Genomic DNA, 16,082 nt, shown 5'->3' on the forward strand with positions numbered 1-16,082 from the left:
GAGGCCCGCGTACCGCAAAAAAAACCCCAAAAAGAAACCATGAAGAAATACTACTTAAAGACCACTGGTTTAAGACCTTAGATTCGACCCCATACCTGCATAGCCTCACTGTCTCACCCTCATCTTTGCTCTGACTGCTCCTGTCTTTAACATTTTCATGTTTTCATCATCAGTTTCTTTTTTTAACATTAACTTGATTTTTTAAATACACAATTAAATATTATTTCTCTTTACTGAGTTTTGTGATGCCCCTTACATCACGTGCCTGTAGCGAGTGCTTCACTGCCCATGCCTAGCCCTGCCCTGGCCAAAAGCAGCATTCGGCATGGCCTTTCCTCCTCCTACAGGGGCGGGAGAAACATGGTTATTAGGTAGAGAGGAACACTCCAGCCTGACCCTCCCAGAGGGCAGCCAGGGCTCCGAGGTCCACTGCTAATCAGAGGGACTCTCCGAAGGCTGGACAGGAAACCTTCTAGGAAGAGTGTTACCCACCCCCACACCCGACCCCACCAAGGTCTAGGACATTTGGTAAAAATCACAGGACGGCACAGCCTACTCATCAAGCAAGGCCACACAGCCTGAGCCCCCTCCCTTTCCTGTTAGGTTATAGAAAAGCTGAGAAAAAGCAATACTCAGGCCATGAATTGCAGCTCCAGGAAAACAAACAATGCTCAGATAAGAAGGGAAGGGAGTCAGGAGAATTCACCAAAGATAGATAGTCTAGGCCAAGGTCTGGGAAAGGCTGTGTCTACAAAGCATGAACAAGAGGGGAAAAAACAAAGACGTGGTATCTATCCAAACATGCTGCAATTAGAAAACAACCACCACAAAAGAATATATGTACAAATACAGAAAAATATTCTATTCTGGGAAAAAATATAACACAAGGTGTAAATCAACTATACTTCAATAAAATTTAAGAAAATGAATAAAAAGAAAACATGAAAAAAATGAGATACAAAAACAAAGTTGGCAGTTTCTTGAAGAAAAGCAAACAAACAAACAAAATCCACAAGGTACAGCGTCTCCATTTGGACTTCCTGAATTCACAGAATTTAACAAAAACTTGGTTTCTAATAAAAACAGATTAAAAACAGAACGAGATTTAAAAAAAAACTCATTTCAGGGGCTTCCCTGGTGGCACAGTGGTTGAGAGTCCGCCTGCCGATGCAGGGGACACAGGTTCATGCCCCGGTCCAGGAAGATCCCACATGCTGCGGAGCGGCTGGGCCCGTGAGCCATGGCCGCTGAGCCTGTACGTACAGAGCCTGTGCTCCGCAACGGGAGAGGCCACAGCAGTGAGAGGTCCGCGTACCACAAAAAAACAAACAAACAAACAAACAAAAAAACTCATTTCAGAGCTAAGAAAAAAATTGGTGCCCAAAACACCAACACAAAACTGAAAATAAGTTAACAATAGAAGATAATTTTTTTTCACATGATGGGGAAAAAACCACCTAAATTGCAGTTGGAAATGACACACCATATTCTACGAGAATAACAAAAGATTTTGAAAAATCTTTTTAGCAAAAGTACTGAATGATAGGAATGAGGCAGGATCCCCAGGATCTGATCGAAAAAGCAGTCGCTTCTAAGAGGAAAGATAAGACTGGCCTAGACCGCTCCAATGGAGCAATGGATGTGTTACACAACCTGTCAGTGTACAAATAACACTCTTAAAGAAGAATCAGGAGACGGAAGGAAGTTTGAGAATTCCTCCACCTTGATGAGGGATTAATACATACTAAGTTGGTTTAATTTAAAAAGAGGGGGCTTCCCTGGTGGCGCAGTGGTTGAGAGTCCGCCTGCAGCTGCAGGGGACACGGGTTCGTGCCCCGGTCCGGGAAGATCCCACATGCTGCGGAGCGGCTGGGCCCGTGAGCCATGGCCGCTGAGCCTGCGCGTCTGGAGCCTGTGCTCCGCGATGGGAGAAGCCACAACGGTGAGAGGCCCGCATACCGCAAAAAGAAAAATAAATAAAAAGAAAAAGAGGTTTAACATTATAAAGGAAACAAGTACTAAAAACCACAACCTAAAGTATCAAAAACTAGGGGGGTGGAAGGATGTCTAATTATTAAGTTCTCATGTTTCACAGTTTACAGTCAAAGATGTCATGTGAATGTATTAAATCAAGAGGCATGAAAACAAACATGAAAAAGTAAAAACCCTGGTGGTCCAGTGGCTAAGACTTCACGCTCCCAGTGCAGGGGGCAGGGGTTCGATCCCTGGTCGGGGAACTAAGATCCCACATGCCGCGCAGCGCGGACAAAAAAATAAAAAAATTTAAAAAGAATGAATTTATATATGTGCATGTGTATATGTATTATACACCCCCCGCCCCTCCCTTAAACATGACATTTCTCTTGTTCATGAATCTGCAGATTGGGCGTGGCTTTTCTGCTTCCTGCATGGCTGGGACGTCTTGAAGGCTGGAAGCATTTGAAGGCTCACTTGCTCACCTGTCTGTGCCTGGGCTGGGATGACTCCTAGCTGGGGCTGGTACAGGTGGGGTTCTCTGAGCATCTCTCTCTCTGTGTGGCTCCTATATGTGGCCTCTCCACTAGGGTGGCTTCAGGGTAGCCAATGAAGATGTGGTTTTCACGTCTATTAAATTGGCAAGTGTAATGCCCAGTGCTGGCCAGGATTTGAGGTCTACTGTTAGCAAAGCTAACTTAACAAAACCACATTGGAGGGTCATTTGGCAGTCTACATGGGAAGGTTAAAATTTGCTTCTTCTACCAATTCCACTGCTAGGAATCTGCCCCTCAGATATAAACACAAGTTTACCAAAATAGTTGGTAATATCTGTTAAAATGTCCAGTGCAGCACTGTACCTACTAGTGAGACCCTGAAAACTCAACGTGCATCAGCAGGGACTGTGCAGGGGAACCGTGGGTCAGACCTCACCACCACCCAGCTCATCCTGCGCCACCTTCAAGCAAGGCCTGAACTACTGAAAGACCCTCCCAACTTGCCCCTCACACCAACCACTGCCCACTTCCAATCAATTCTCTGGTGTAGCCAGTGCAAATCACATTACCACTTGAATCCACCCCACAGCTAAAATCCTTCAGTCCTCCAGAATCTCTACCAGACCCTGTGCACCCCACACAGATGCTACAGTTCCAGCTTTCATCCTCATTACTGGAACGTACAAGGTCTAGGGCTTCCCGGGGGAATGGCGGGGAGGACAGCCAGGGAGACAGGAGTCAGGACAGCAGGCATTAGCTTTGTCGCCTGGTAAGGTAGTTCTGTACCTTAACAGCTGGCTTGCAGAGGTGGATTTTCTAAGTGAATGGGCCCCTCTTACATAGGAATCTTCCAAATAAATCTTCACTTTCATAATTCTTATTCATAAAGGTGTACTGTTTCTTTAAGAGATCCCAGAGACTTGTATAAGCTCTCGACCCCCATAAAACCTCCATAACTCACCTGTCCAGCCTGGTCCTGTGCTGTGCCCCAGCCTCTTCATTGGCCTTCCCGCTGTCCCTCCTCTGTTCCGTCTAACCACAGGGCCTTTGCATGGACTGTTTCCTCTGCCTAGGTTACTCCCTCCTCCTGCCTCAGAGAGGTCCCCTCTGACTATCCCAAGATTCCTCCACTTCTTGGCACTGTACTTCTTACCTATTTCAACGATTGCCATTTCACTTTGTATAAGATTAGTATTTGTCTTTCCCCACCAAATCACTGTTTCACGACGGCAGGGGCTGTATCCACACTGTTGCTGGCATCTAGTGGTGCCCAGAATGTAACAGAAGCTTAGTCAATACAGGCTGATGTGGCCGCATATCCCATAGGAAGCAATGAGACAGACATGTACACTGTGACACGGAAAGCCAGCTAAGTGGAAACACAAGGTCCTGGGCAGGGTGGAGAGTGTGCGCCCTTCTGTTTAATGAAGACAAGCATCCAGTCAGGACGGCTGCCCTGTATACGAGGCCAGCGCGACGACAGATGACAGAAACCCGACAAATCGCTCAAGTAAAAACTGAAAAAACCCAGGGGAAAAAAAAAAAAAAAAAACTGGTTTCAGACGAGGCCGGATGCAGGGGCTTAGGCGATACCACCAGGACTCGGCTCTCTCCCTGCTTCTCCCCACTGCATCCTCAGACAGCCCTCCCCTGGAGGGGGCAAGAGGGTGGCAGCAGCTCCAGCCTCACTTCCCTGGCTTCAGATTGTATGAGAAACACAGAACGCCTCTTCCTGACGTGGCTCAAGCAAACTCACCCTGGGATTAATTCCTCCCTGGAGTGGGGGGCCTGCAGGGCAAACATCCCCCTACAGCACAGAACAGAAAACAAAAAGGGTGTGGATCACTGTGGGGAGATCTGAATAGTTACCAAAAGAAGGGGAAATAGAGGCTGTAAGGCCAAAACAAATACATATCACTGTAAACCAGTAAGTGTACCTTTCTTTTTTTTTTGAAAACAAATTAACAGTAGCTTCCACTGGGACAAGGCAGTGGTAGCAGGGGAGGCCAAGGCTTTTTGCTTTGTACCATTCTTTAACGATGAAGTTTTCTAACCGTGTGCATGCTGTTTTTAATTTGTTAAAATCACAATGGAAGCCTTTTTGAACAAATGATTTTAGTTCTTAAAAATGACACCTGTGTATAAATTCCGTAACTCTTAGAGTAGGCTCTGACGTATGACAGCAACATCAGACAGTAACAGGTAGCACATCATATTAGTACCATACAAAAACACCACAATTTTAGGCACTTTATCAAAGAAAAATGTTTAAAAGTGAATGAGGTTATTGAGTCTTCTGCTACGCTCTGCAAAGAACTCTGCTCATGCCCGATTTACACCCTTGAAAATCATCACATGAAATGGAACACACAACTCTCAACACCAGCATTACTCTTTCCTAAATAAAGTTCTATTCTGACAGAACCCCTGGACTTACAGACTACATAAAACCTGACAGATACCAAGAGTTCTCTATAACTGACAAGAGGAATTCAAGTCCAAGAAACTCAAAGCGAATACTTAGGATTCCCAAGTTGCATTATTTTCTGTTCTCTGCATTTTCTGCACAGATTTGGGATTTACGCATCCTGGTGTCCTGATTGTATATTTAGATACGTGCAGTGCTCCTGTGGAGCGTTTCTAATCTCACAGTAATGAGGTGATGTCTGTGGCATGGAGAGCCTGATTCAATTTAGTCAGGAGTCTTAAGTTGGTCTGATGAGAACCTGGTATCCTTTCAGTTAACAGAAATAAAAAGCATGGATACAGCAGGCTGCCGGATAAGAGCAGGTGCAGCGAAGGGAGCGGTGCCACAGTCCGGCCAGAGACTCCCCACATTTATGGGGAAAAGCGACACCGCCAGCTTTCCATTTAAAGTGATTTTATAGTAATCGTGAATTTGTCAGTGTCCCATGTTAATTACAAAACCTCTGTCTTCTGACTTGAAGCCTTTTAAACAGTAATTCTTACACTGACCAGAAACTGGTCACATGGCAGACCTTTGCCAGCAGAGAACTCATGGCTGTGTGGTTTCCCACGCCCACCCCCGGCCCACGCGCCCTGGCTGAGCTCCCCGCGCTCCGCTGCAGAACCCGCAGCTGCCCCGCTACAGCTCTTCTCTTTTACTCCCAGCTCGATTGCCTTCCTTCGAAGCCTGAGGTTTCGGCTCTCCCCCCTCCTTCTTTTTGCCTTTCTCTTGCTTGGTTTTATTTTTCTCTTTGCTTCCTCTTCCTTTGCCAGGGTACACCTGTCCCTCCAGAGTTACATCGGCACACCTGTCTTGACTGACCAAGAAGTCCTTGATCTCCCAGGCGTAGCTGCCGTCACGCAGCATGAAGATGGCACGGTCTGACCCCACGATGAACCTTGACAGAGAGACGGGACCACAGTCAGCTCACTGCTAGTACAGGGCTAATGGGTCAGAGAGGCCCTGTGGCACTTAACCGAGAAATCTTTTTTCAAATTCTACATGAATACAGAACTAAACATTCTATTTTCGAAGGTCTGACAGTCACTGTTTGAAAATACTAGCTGGCTGAACCATTTAACACCTCGGCTCAGATCAAAACAAAGGAGAACCTGCGGGGAGGGGGTGTGCGGTAGACGTGGCTGCTCGCGTGAAGGGCGGGATTAGGAAGAAGGCCTCGGGAGGCTGCAGACGGGGCTCAGGCCCTCTGCCGGGGCAGCAACAGGGAGGCTGCCATTTGGGTCCGTTTTACATTCTGAAGGGCCCAGCTAAGCTTGCATCTGACAGAAGGCCTCTGCTGATAAAGGCTGAAAAACACCAGTTTAGATCAGGTCACAAGAGGCCCATGAAGGCTCAGGAGGATGCTCGGCTACTGGACAGAAACCCTAACCCTGGAAGTTAAAGCAAGCATCCAAGCACGTCCACACTCACCAGGCCCCAAGGAGCAGGGAGGAACAGAATGGAGCCTGGGTGGACGGATGGACCACTAGTGTGGCCAGTGGGCACAATCCTTCTGTTCCCGAGGGGCTACACCTACGACACCACCCTTCCGTTTGTAACGCCCCACCACTTCAGAGATCGGTGAGAGCTCTGGACCAGTAACCACCACAGCACTGATTTGTTCCCCTAAGTGTCTACTTAAGCTAACAAAAGCATTCTGCCGGGCTTCCCTGGTGGCGCAGTGGTTGAGAGTCCGCCTGCCGATGCAGGGGACACGGGTTCGTGCCCCGGTCCGGGAAGATCCCACATGCCGCGGAGCGGTTGGGCCCGTGAGCCATGGCCACTGGGCCTGCGCATCCGGAGCCTGTGCTCCGCAACGGGAGAGGCCACAACAGTGAGAGGCCCGCGTACCGCAAAAAACACACAAAAAACAAACAAACAAAAAAAGCATTCTGCCATCCTAGACACTCTGAGTACTCCTTCATTCCTTTTACATTTCCCGAACTAAGATATTTGAAGACCCTAAATTTCAGAACTGTTTTTGGGGAAGAAAAAGGAAATTCCTTAAAATTGCATCTTAGGAGTATATTGACCTCTGACAACTGGGCTCCTTCACTTTAAAGTAACAGTCTGCTCCAAGCTTATGTGTAAACATAGCTACACAGAAAAGCATTCTCTGAGGCGCAGAGACTTCTAAAGGAAGAGGCACACTACTGTCAAACGGTAACTAATTTGCCCTCCACAGAGGCTAAGCTATACAGCTTCTTACTCAGATAAAAGAAAAGTTAAAGACCCAAAGATAAATAGCTTTAGGATCAAATGAGATATGAAAACAAACAAATAAATAAACTTACTGGCTTTGACCAAAAATGAATGCTCTTCTTCAAAGACAGAAGAAAAGGTAAATAAATAAATGTAAAAGAAGACAGACTAGATAGGAAAGGTCCAGAGCCCTTATAAGTACTGCCAGGAAGGATATGCCATTACACAGACACAGAAAAAGCTCCAGCACAGCCCCCATCTTCTCGGCAAGGCTGTTGCTGCTTTACCTCTGGACGTCGTAGTTGGCGTTGAAGAGACTGCCCTGCCAGAGGCTCGTGATCTCCTCCGTCTCCTTCTCCGTGGGGCTTCCTGATACAGTGACGAACATCATGAGCGTCTTGCCCTTCTTTGTCATCTTCAATATGCTCTCAGGCTTGCCCGGGTCTATCTGTGAGAAGTCTATAGGTGCAGAGGGTCTTTTGTGCTCTGGGAGATCTCCTTCTTCTATGTCGTCATCTTTCTATAAGGATGGAGGAAAAAAAGCATCAGACAAAGTATGCATTTCAACTGGCAAAGGCAAGAACATCTGCGTATGATGTCAGGTGCAGGTTTATGATCTAAATAATAACAGAAAGAAGTAAACCCAGGGGATTCCCTCCTCCACTTGACTTTCAAGCAAAGGCTAAATTTCAGGCAGCACTCATCACTCCAGGTCACCAGTCACAGAGAACCCCATGTGATGGGTTTCTAAAGTTTTTTCACCCTCAAAGAATCTACCCAATATGGTAGACTATAAGAATGGCCACATTCGGGTTTGGTCATACAATTAAATACTACACAGCGATGAAGAAAAACAAATACTGATACATGCAACCGATCTCAAAAATACTATATTGAGTGACAGAGCCGGGCACAAAAATCAGACACGTTATACAATTCGTTTATTTGAAATTCAAGAACAGGTAAAATTAATCCAGGACGACAGAAGTGAGAACAGTGGCTGCCTCTCGGGGAGAGGGTTACAAGGTGGGACTGACTGAGAAGGGACACAAGGGTACTTTCTGGGGTGTGGGAATGCTTTGTATTTTCACAGGGGTGTGGATAACTTAACAGATGTATCCATTTGTCAAAACTCATGAATTTTCACTGAATACTGAAAATCTGCACTTCATGCACATCAATTCCACCTAAAAAATAAGAACCATAAACAAATATTCAGTTCTAGGTAGTAGGTTTGGTTGTTGCAGTGGTGTAAGCTAGCAATTCTGAACCACAATCTGAATTCTAGGCTTGAGCAAAGGAGTAACTGTATTGAGGCTAATGAGAGCCAGGTTCTTCCCTTTGGGGAAGGGAGCTACAAATACAGAAGGGGGAAGAATGCACCTGAGGTATTGGGCTGGCATTGGAGGCAGCAGAAGGAACTTATGATTTTTGATAGACAGATAGATAATAATATTTAAAAGAACCAGGATTCCGCAGAGAAAAGGCTAATTCCAGCAAAGAAAACAGAAGATGAGTCTGGAATATCTTCTTGTATCAGAAAGTGAGAAAGTGCTCGGAGAATTATGGGATGTGTCAGAATGACACAGAAGCCAACATGAAACAGAGCTCATGGGCCTAATCTGGAATAATTTGAAAATCAAAATAATGACAGAATGATTTATAACTCCCAAATAAAATAAGAACCACTGAATCCAGACCCAAATAAACAAGTGAGTTAATTGCTAATGGTAGAATGCCAACCAATAAATAGAAGATAAATGAATTAAAACCACGTAAAAGAACCTGTGTTCATTGGAGAAAAGGCTACTCCCAGCAGCAAAAAGAAATGCAGGGACTTCCCTGGTGGCACAGTGGTTAAGAACCCGCCTGCCAATGCAGGGGACACGGGTTCGAGCCCTGGTCCAGGAAGATCCCTCATGCCGCGGAGCAACTAAGCCCGTGCGCCACAACTACTGAGCCTGCACTCTAGAGCCCGCAAGCCACAACTACTGAAGCCCTTGCGCCTAGAGCCCGTGCTCTGCAACAAGAGAAGCCACCGCAATGAGAAGTCCGCACACCGCAACGAAGAGTAGCCCCCGCTCGCCACAACTAGAGAAAGCCCGTGCGCAGCAACAAACACCTAACGCAGCCAAAAAAAAAAAGGAAGTGCAGTACTGCTCGATGTTATCACACGGATGATCCCTGACAACATTATGTAAGTGAAAGGAGCCAGACACAAAAGACTACATACACATTGTATGATTCTACTCATATGAAATGTCCAGAGCAGCCAAGTCTATGGAGACAGAAAGTAGATTAGAGGTTGCCTAGGGCTGGCTGGAGGGCTGGGAGGAACTCAGGGAGGGGTGACCGAGACTACGGAGTTTCTTTTTGGGGTGATGCAAATGTTCCAAAATTGACTGTGGTGATGGCTGCACAACTCTTTGAATATTCTAAAACCACTGAAATGTACACTTTAAATGTGAACTATACGGCATGTGAATTATATCTCAATAAAGCTGCTATCAAAAAAAAGAAAAAAAATCACACGAAAAAACCCAACCTAAAATGAAACAAAAAGCCCCTATACACTACTTGGGCCTCTTGACAAATCACTGAAGGGCCAAGGCTTAAGACGCCAACAATAATGTACTGCAGGAAACATATTTTTAATAGAAGATGAGAATGAAATAATTCTGAAGCAGTGTTTGAAGGCGATCCATATTTGTATCAGACCTAGGATCTGACTTCAGCTCCACCTAACCAACCTGTGTGGCCTTGGACAAGACTCCACAATCCTCGAGGCCCGCTTCCTCGTTTCCTCGTCAGGAAGAGGAAAAGCAGAACTAGGTGATCTCCAAGGCCCTAGCAGCATGGCGCCAGCCTTTTCCTCAGCTCTGCCACCCTCTCAGCTGACCCACTTCTTCCTCATTTTGCTCTGAAGGAGCTGCTGGTGACCTGTAGGCAGGAGCATGGGCTTCACTGCCACAGGGACCTGGGCTCGGCTCCAGGTCCCAGCCCTATAGCTGTGTGGCCTTGGAGAAGTGGAAAATCACTTGCCTCACCTATAATGGGGGCGGAGGATAATGACGGTATCCCCCTCCTAGGTTTGTTTGGGGGATTTAATGACACAAAGGCGAGTAGTAAATACTTAATACATGTTGCCTAATACCACCTGACCCTCTGTAACCTGGCCTCCAGCTGACTATGGAAATCACCCTCTCAAAGTACACAGGAGCTCCCAGTGGCCAAATTCACAGGCTGTTTCTGACTGTATTCTCTTCTATTTCTCCATAACATCTGTCACGGCTGCCTTAAAATACTTCGAGACGTCTAGTTGGTTCAATTACCTGGAATATTTTTACTTTTCAAGCTGATCCTACTGATGGTCATGACATTAACTCAGTAGGTCACAAGCACCACTTCTTTTCCATGAAAATATAATTAAATAACCATTAGTCTAGTGCATACAGCAAAGGTAAGGATCGTTTCAAGAACCTTTAATTTCCATTTTATATGTTTGAGGGTGAGTTTCGGTTAAAAAAGGAAAAGAAAACCAGTACACTAGTTGCAAGCAATTGTCCAGGTCTATTCTTAGTTCCACTGCTTCCCTGAGTAAGCTTACCTGTTCTATCACTTTCTCTAAACTGAAAGCAATCAAACGCTTACCCCCAAGCAGGGCTGGGGTGGGGGGACGACCAAGCGGCCCTCCCCACACCCTACCCAGGCTTGTCTCCAGGCCAGTCTTGCATTTCTGACCGGCTTCACCACTTCTCCACTGCTGTTTGTCAAATGTAACAGCTACAGAGCTGAACTCCCTTTTCCTGTAAATCCTTTTCTTCCTCCCAGGGTCCTTGATAATAATACCAGCTACCATCTACTGTGTAGCTACTGTGTCTCGGGCATTTGTTATTTCCCACCTCAGGACAATTCTGCAAGATCCCCATTGAACAGAGAAGTGGATGAGGCTCAGAGAAGGTAAGTAACTTACTCGAGGCCACAGGCTTGAAGGGGCTGATGCTGAAGTACAAACTCACAGTCTGGCTCTGGATCCCTCCCCACCTGCCCCTCTGCAGCACCTGGTTACAGTAATGTAAGAAGGAATCACCTTCGGTTTTCCTATACCAACCAGGACTCAGCAGTAGTTGCAACGCGGTGGAAGTGGAAGGAGTTCTCCCCTTCCTGCCCCACTCCACACCTGAGGCAGGCCTCTCACTGCGGGGATGATGTTCACACTAGCAGAGGAGTGGGGGAAGAATTCAGGGATTGCCACCAGGGGAGGAAGCGCTGCTTCCTTCAAAAAAGCAACCAGAGACGGATCTGCTCTCCCACAGAAAAAAATAACTGCTACTGCGGAAGGGCGCTCACGCTTGCAGAGTGTCTGCAAACATCAGCTCATTTCACCTGCAAGGAACCCTGCGAAGTGGGATGTTATCTGGCTTTACGGATAAGGAAAATGAGGATCACAGTTACCAAGGGTTAAGGCTGAGTTCAAAACCTCTGTCCTTTCACTACATTATCCTTGTCACCTTCCTGGTTATGCAGTCAATCAACTGCCAAGTCGAGTTAAGAGCATAAAATCTCTCACATTTCTTTCTCCCTTCAAATCCATTACTGCAGCTTCTAGCTTAACCCAGGTCCTCCTCGTCCCCCTTCGTTTGCACTCTGTTCACCAATCTGTATGGCAGTGTAGTGAAATGGTTAAAAGAACAAGCTTTAAAGTCAAGTGACCGAATGTGAAATTAAGTTAATTTGCTGTGTGCCTTTGGGCAAGTTACTTAACCTCTCTGTGCCTCAATATCATCTAGAAAACAGAGATAAGTACCACCCTCCACAAACAGGTAAGGGGATTAAATGAGATAAGAGTGTTTAGCCTTGTTAGCTAATGAACACTCAATAAACATTAGGCTGTCTCTGCCTTCAGAGTCCCTCCCTGCCCATCCATCTTAAACTTTGCTGACCGATTAATTTTCCTGAATTTTAACCCTAAGTATGATGTTCCACTATTCAAAAACGTTCGGACAGCTGAAACAACCACTCTAGGGCATACTCTGAAGCCTTTTAAAAATATTACAAGGACTATGCAGTAACCTGCGGAAATGCTTAATATATAGCAAAAGAAAAAAAGAACAGCAGAAAATTCCATTGATGCTATGCTTTCAGCTGTAAAAACTATGTCTGAATACAGAAGGGGAACCAAAAGACTACACACATGTTTTGGGATGAAGTTATGGATGATTAAACATGCCAGTATTATAACATTTGGGTAACACAACTTTTCAAACTCATCAGGGACTACATTTTCCCTTCTAAATAAAGTCCAAACCCCACAGGATTCAAGGCCTAGCAAGGCCTGGTTCTCACTAACCTCTCACTATGTGGCTTCAGAAAGTCTGTTCCAGCCAACCTAACCAATTTATTATATCAGCGTAGCTAATAGTTAGAGCTGCACTATTCTAGGTTCTTTGCAAGTTTTCTCAGTTAATCCTCACAACAACTCTGAGGTGGGTACTAACACCTCTGTTTTGCAGGTGAGGAAACTAAGTCCAGAGAGGCTCTTTACCAGTCCGTATTTCCAAGCTGAAGTGGTTTGAACCCAGGGAGTCTAACTCCACAGCCTGGGCTATTAATATTTACAGCATTGGGCTTCCCTGGTGGCGCAGTGGTTGAGAGTCCGCCTGCCGATGCAGGGGACACGGGTTCGTGCCCCGGTCCGAGAAGATCCCACATGCCGCGGAGCGGCTGGGCCCGTAAGCCATGGCCGCTGAGCCTGCGCGTCCGGACCCTGTGCTCCACAACGGAAGAGGCCACAACAGAGAGAGGCCCGCCTACCGCCAAAAAAAAAAAAAAAAAAAAAATATATATATATATATAAATAAATATATAAAAATATAAATATATATATAAATAAAATATATATATATATTTACAGCATTCTGCCCAGTCCCCTCACGTCCCATCCACCTCAGCTCATGCTGCTCGGTTAGTAATGCCATTCTCCCACATTCCCTGGTCTACCTAAAACACCATTTCCTTCCTGAAACCCTTTGAGATTCCCACAGCACTTTCTTTTTATAGCACTCAGCCATTTCTACTGTGTACTGCAGTTATTTTTACTGTTAACTGCTATTCCTGATGGTTGGATCCCTTGTACACCTCTGCAGCACCCTTTTTTGTCTTGCTCAGGGTCTGAGTGTTTCCAGGCTAGGATTTCTGCACGAGATGCGATTCTCACTTTGGTGGATCAAAAACTGCACTTGCCAGAATCCAAAAAGAGACTGGGAGATTGCAAGGGAGATGGAAAGTGGGGAAGGAACTGCTGCACCAAGTTCCTTTTTCCTTAGTGGTTGGCAAACACCCAGATCGACCCTGAGCTTTCCTTCAGCTGCAGGTCAACATGAAAACTGCTTTCTTCCAGTCAAATGCATCAGATGGTACTTTAAACTCATGTCTGAAAGCCTCTATCCAATACAAACACACACACACAGATAACCACAAAATAACAAAACATCAGTGTTGAAAGAAATCATCCAGTAAAATTTCATTCTGCACATAAGGAACCAGAGGTCTAGAGTGGAGACCCACTTGCCCAAGGTTACACAGTGAACAGAACCCAAGCTTCTGACTCTAGATCGCCAGCTGTGCAAATGAACCAGGACAAGACACCCACCTCTGGATGCGAAAAAGGCAGCAACGTGGTTTTGGTTAGTCAACCTTACCTAAAAAGGTTATTATCCACTCCCTGTAATTACGCACTCCAGTGCATTCAAGTTACAAATCAGAAAACTGACTCTCACAGAAGCAAATCATTGCTCCCTTAAGCGAATAATGTGAGCTCCATGAGAGAGCGCCACTAGCCTCTGCTACCGCCTCCCACCCCCCTCCCCCCTCAAATTAAAGCCACTCACAAAATTACAAAAACTCGTAGCAGGGACATATAACCAAAATGGGCACTCTGAATTCCTACTAATTTAGAACACGGGAGAACTATGAAAGCTGAAACGGCCCTCTTGAAAGATAATCCTCACCATGCCCGTCGCCCATCCACTCGCCCCATTCTTCAGGAGTGTAATGGAAAAGGTCTCCCTCCCCATTAGCAGGGCGCACTGACCACGGGGAGCAACGCGGCGGCGACCGGGGCACTGAAGGCAAAGTAGGGCTGAATAGGGAGAGGCTGACCCGTGACTGGAGTGGCCCGGGGAATGGTGGAAGAGGACACTGGGATGAATGTCCTGGGACGGGGGTCAGCAGGGTGATCGGGGGTCAGAGGAGGCACTGAAGATTAGCGGTGGCTGGAGTGGGTCAGTAAGGGCTCGAGGCATGCGTAGAGAGGAGGTTAGTGGGTCGGAAGATTCCGAGACTGAGGTCTAAAGGGTCCCAAGACGGAGGAGGTGAGAGGTCACTGGGAAGGGGCCCGGCACAGAGAAGAGCCTGGAGGGTGTGCGCGCGCCGCGGACCTCCCACTGTTCCAAAAGACGAGCCATGTCCGCGTCATTGTAGTCGCGAATATCCTTCTTCTTCTTCCGGAGAGGTGGGGTGGCCTCGCCGGGCGTCTCGGCTGGGCCCTCAGCGGCGAAGGCCCTCAGCGGCAGCAGCAGGAGCAGCAGCAGTTCAGAGGCACAGAGAAGGACCACGGCGACACGGGCCCAGCCGGAGGCCGCCATCTTCGTCGCGCCGCGCCGCGCCGCACCGCGCCGCCGCGAGGACCGGACCTGCGCGAGCCGCCGGCCCCGCCCCAGGCCACCACTTTCCCGGGCCCGCCCTCTGCCGTCGCCTGCGTGGGACACGCCTCCAGCCCCGCCTCCACAGGCTGGAGGCCCCAGTGGTTCCGCCTCCCTGCCCTCGGTAGCCTACCAGGCCCCGCCCCGGCCCATTTCCTCCAGCCCTCACCTCCTGAAGCCCCGCCTCCTCCGCCATCTTGGCCCCGCCCCGCCCCAAGGGTTTCTCCGGATGGTCCGGCTGAGGCTTTCACCCGGGGCTGGTTCGGACCCGAGTGCTCGCCTTCATTTTCCGCCAGAGGCCGACGTTTTTCTCTCTAACGCGCAGGCCAGGTCCAAAAATTCCCTCAGGGCCTCTAGGATCCTCAAACAGCGCCTCACGAGGCCTCACGTTTTCGCCTGTGAAATGAATTAGAGCTGGAACTTCTAGGAGCTGCCTTTGCTCTAAGAAAGCAGGTTTCACGAGGTCACACGTTTCCTCCCAGTCTCCTGCAATTTCCTTTGAAAACAGCCTGTTGAAAACGAGTGAGTGGCAGGTAGAGCAACTTTCTCAGGAGATCGTGAATAGATCGGGCCCAGGGCTTTGCTGCTCAGCAGAGAGTTCAATTTGTCTCTCAATATTACTGTCATCTCTTGAAGTTGACAAAGCTTTTTAAAAAAATCATGACTTCTCACCTGTAAAACAGCTTCAGTATCTCTTCTGATTTTAACCTAATACTGTCGGCTCTGTTTAATCCTTTCCAAGGTTGAATCATTCTGTTTTTTGATTCTTACTTAAAAAGATTCAGCCCAGAGATGCTTTAAAATTCCACGGATTTTAAATGGCTGATCTGCTGAGTTCTTCTAAATTTTTAATTGGATAAATAAGACACGAATCACTTACTGAAGCTGTAGAATATTCGACCATCGTACAAAACCATTCTGCTCTATTCCACGCCAGCCACAATTCTGCTTCACACCAAACAGTTATCAGTCTGTCGAATACTGTATACATTTTTCTATACATTTCCAAACATCAGAGTGTCTCTAGAAATGGTTTTGTTGCATTTATATGTGTGTTTATGACAGCACACTACAAATCGGTAGGCGTATTAGCTCTTTAAGGGTTTTCCACTTACCAGTATGACGTGATGAACTTTCATTCTTTATACTGCAGTATAGTATGTTTGGGTATTAATATGCCAATAGTTTATTTCCTTATTACCCTACTGATGGGCATTTACTACCAATTCTTCTGCTATT

General features: G+C 46.9%; 1 protein-coding gene across 1 annotated transcript; it reads right to left on the reverse strand.

Moving 5' to 3' along the window:
- Window positions 1-3,428: 3,428 nt before the first annotated feature.
- On the reverse strand, window positions 3,429-14,823 carry MESD (mesoderm development LRP chaperone). The gene is made up of 3 exons (XM_060005333.1): window positions 14,580-14,823; window positions 7,428-7,660; window positions 3,429-5,836 (listed from the first exon to the last, which is right to left on the reverse strand). Exons 1-3 carry the CDS (start codon window positions 14,784-14,786, stop codon window positions 5,578-5,580), a joined length of 699 nt encoding a protein of 232 aa, XP_059861316.1. The 5' UTR covers window positions 14,787-14,823; the 3' UTR covers window positions 3,429-5,577.
- Window positions 14,824-16,082: the final 1,259 nt, after the last annotated feature.

Source organism: Delphinus delphis, chromosome 2 (assembly GCF_949987515.2).
Source record: "Delphinus delphis chromosome 2, mDelDel1.2, whole genome shotgun sequence".
NCBI classification, from domain to species: domain Eukaryota; kingdom Metazoa; phylum Chordata; class Mammalia; order Artiodactyla; family Delphinidae; genus Delphinus; species Delphinus delphis.

Bases quoted from the DNA above. Each gene is read 5' to 3' on its own strand.
- MESD (XM_060005333.1), bottom strand. From the start codon at position 14,786: ATGGCGGCCTCCGGCTGGGCCCGTGTCGCCGTGGTCCTTCTCTGTGCC. The intron at 7,661-14,579 runs GTCCGCGGCGCG...CCATCCTTATAG, and splicing joins GTCTTTTGGAACAGTGGGAG to AAAGATGACGACATAGAAGA. The intron at 5,837-7,427 runs GTAAAGCAGCAA...CTCTCTGTCAAG, and splicing joins GCCAACTACGACGTCCAGAG to GTTCATCGTGGGGTCAGACC.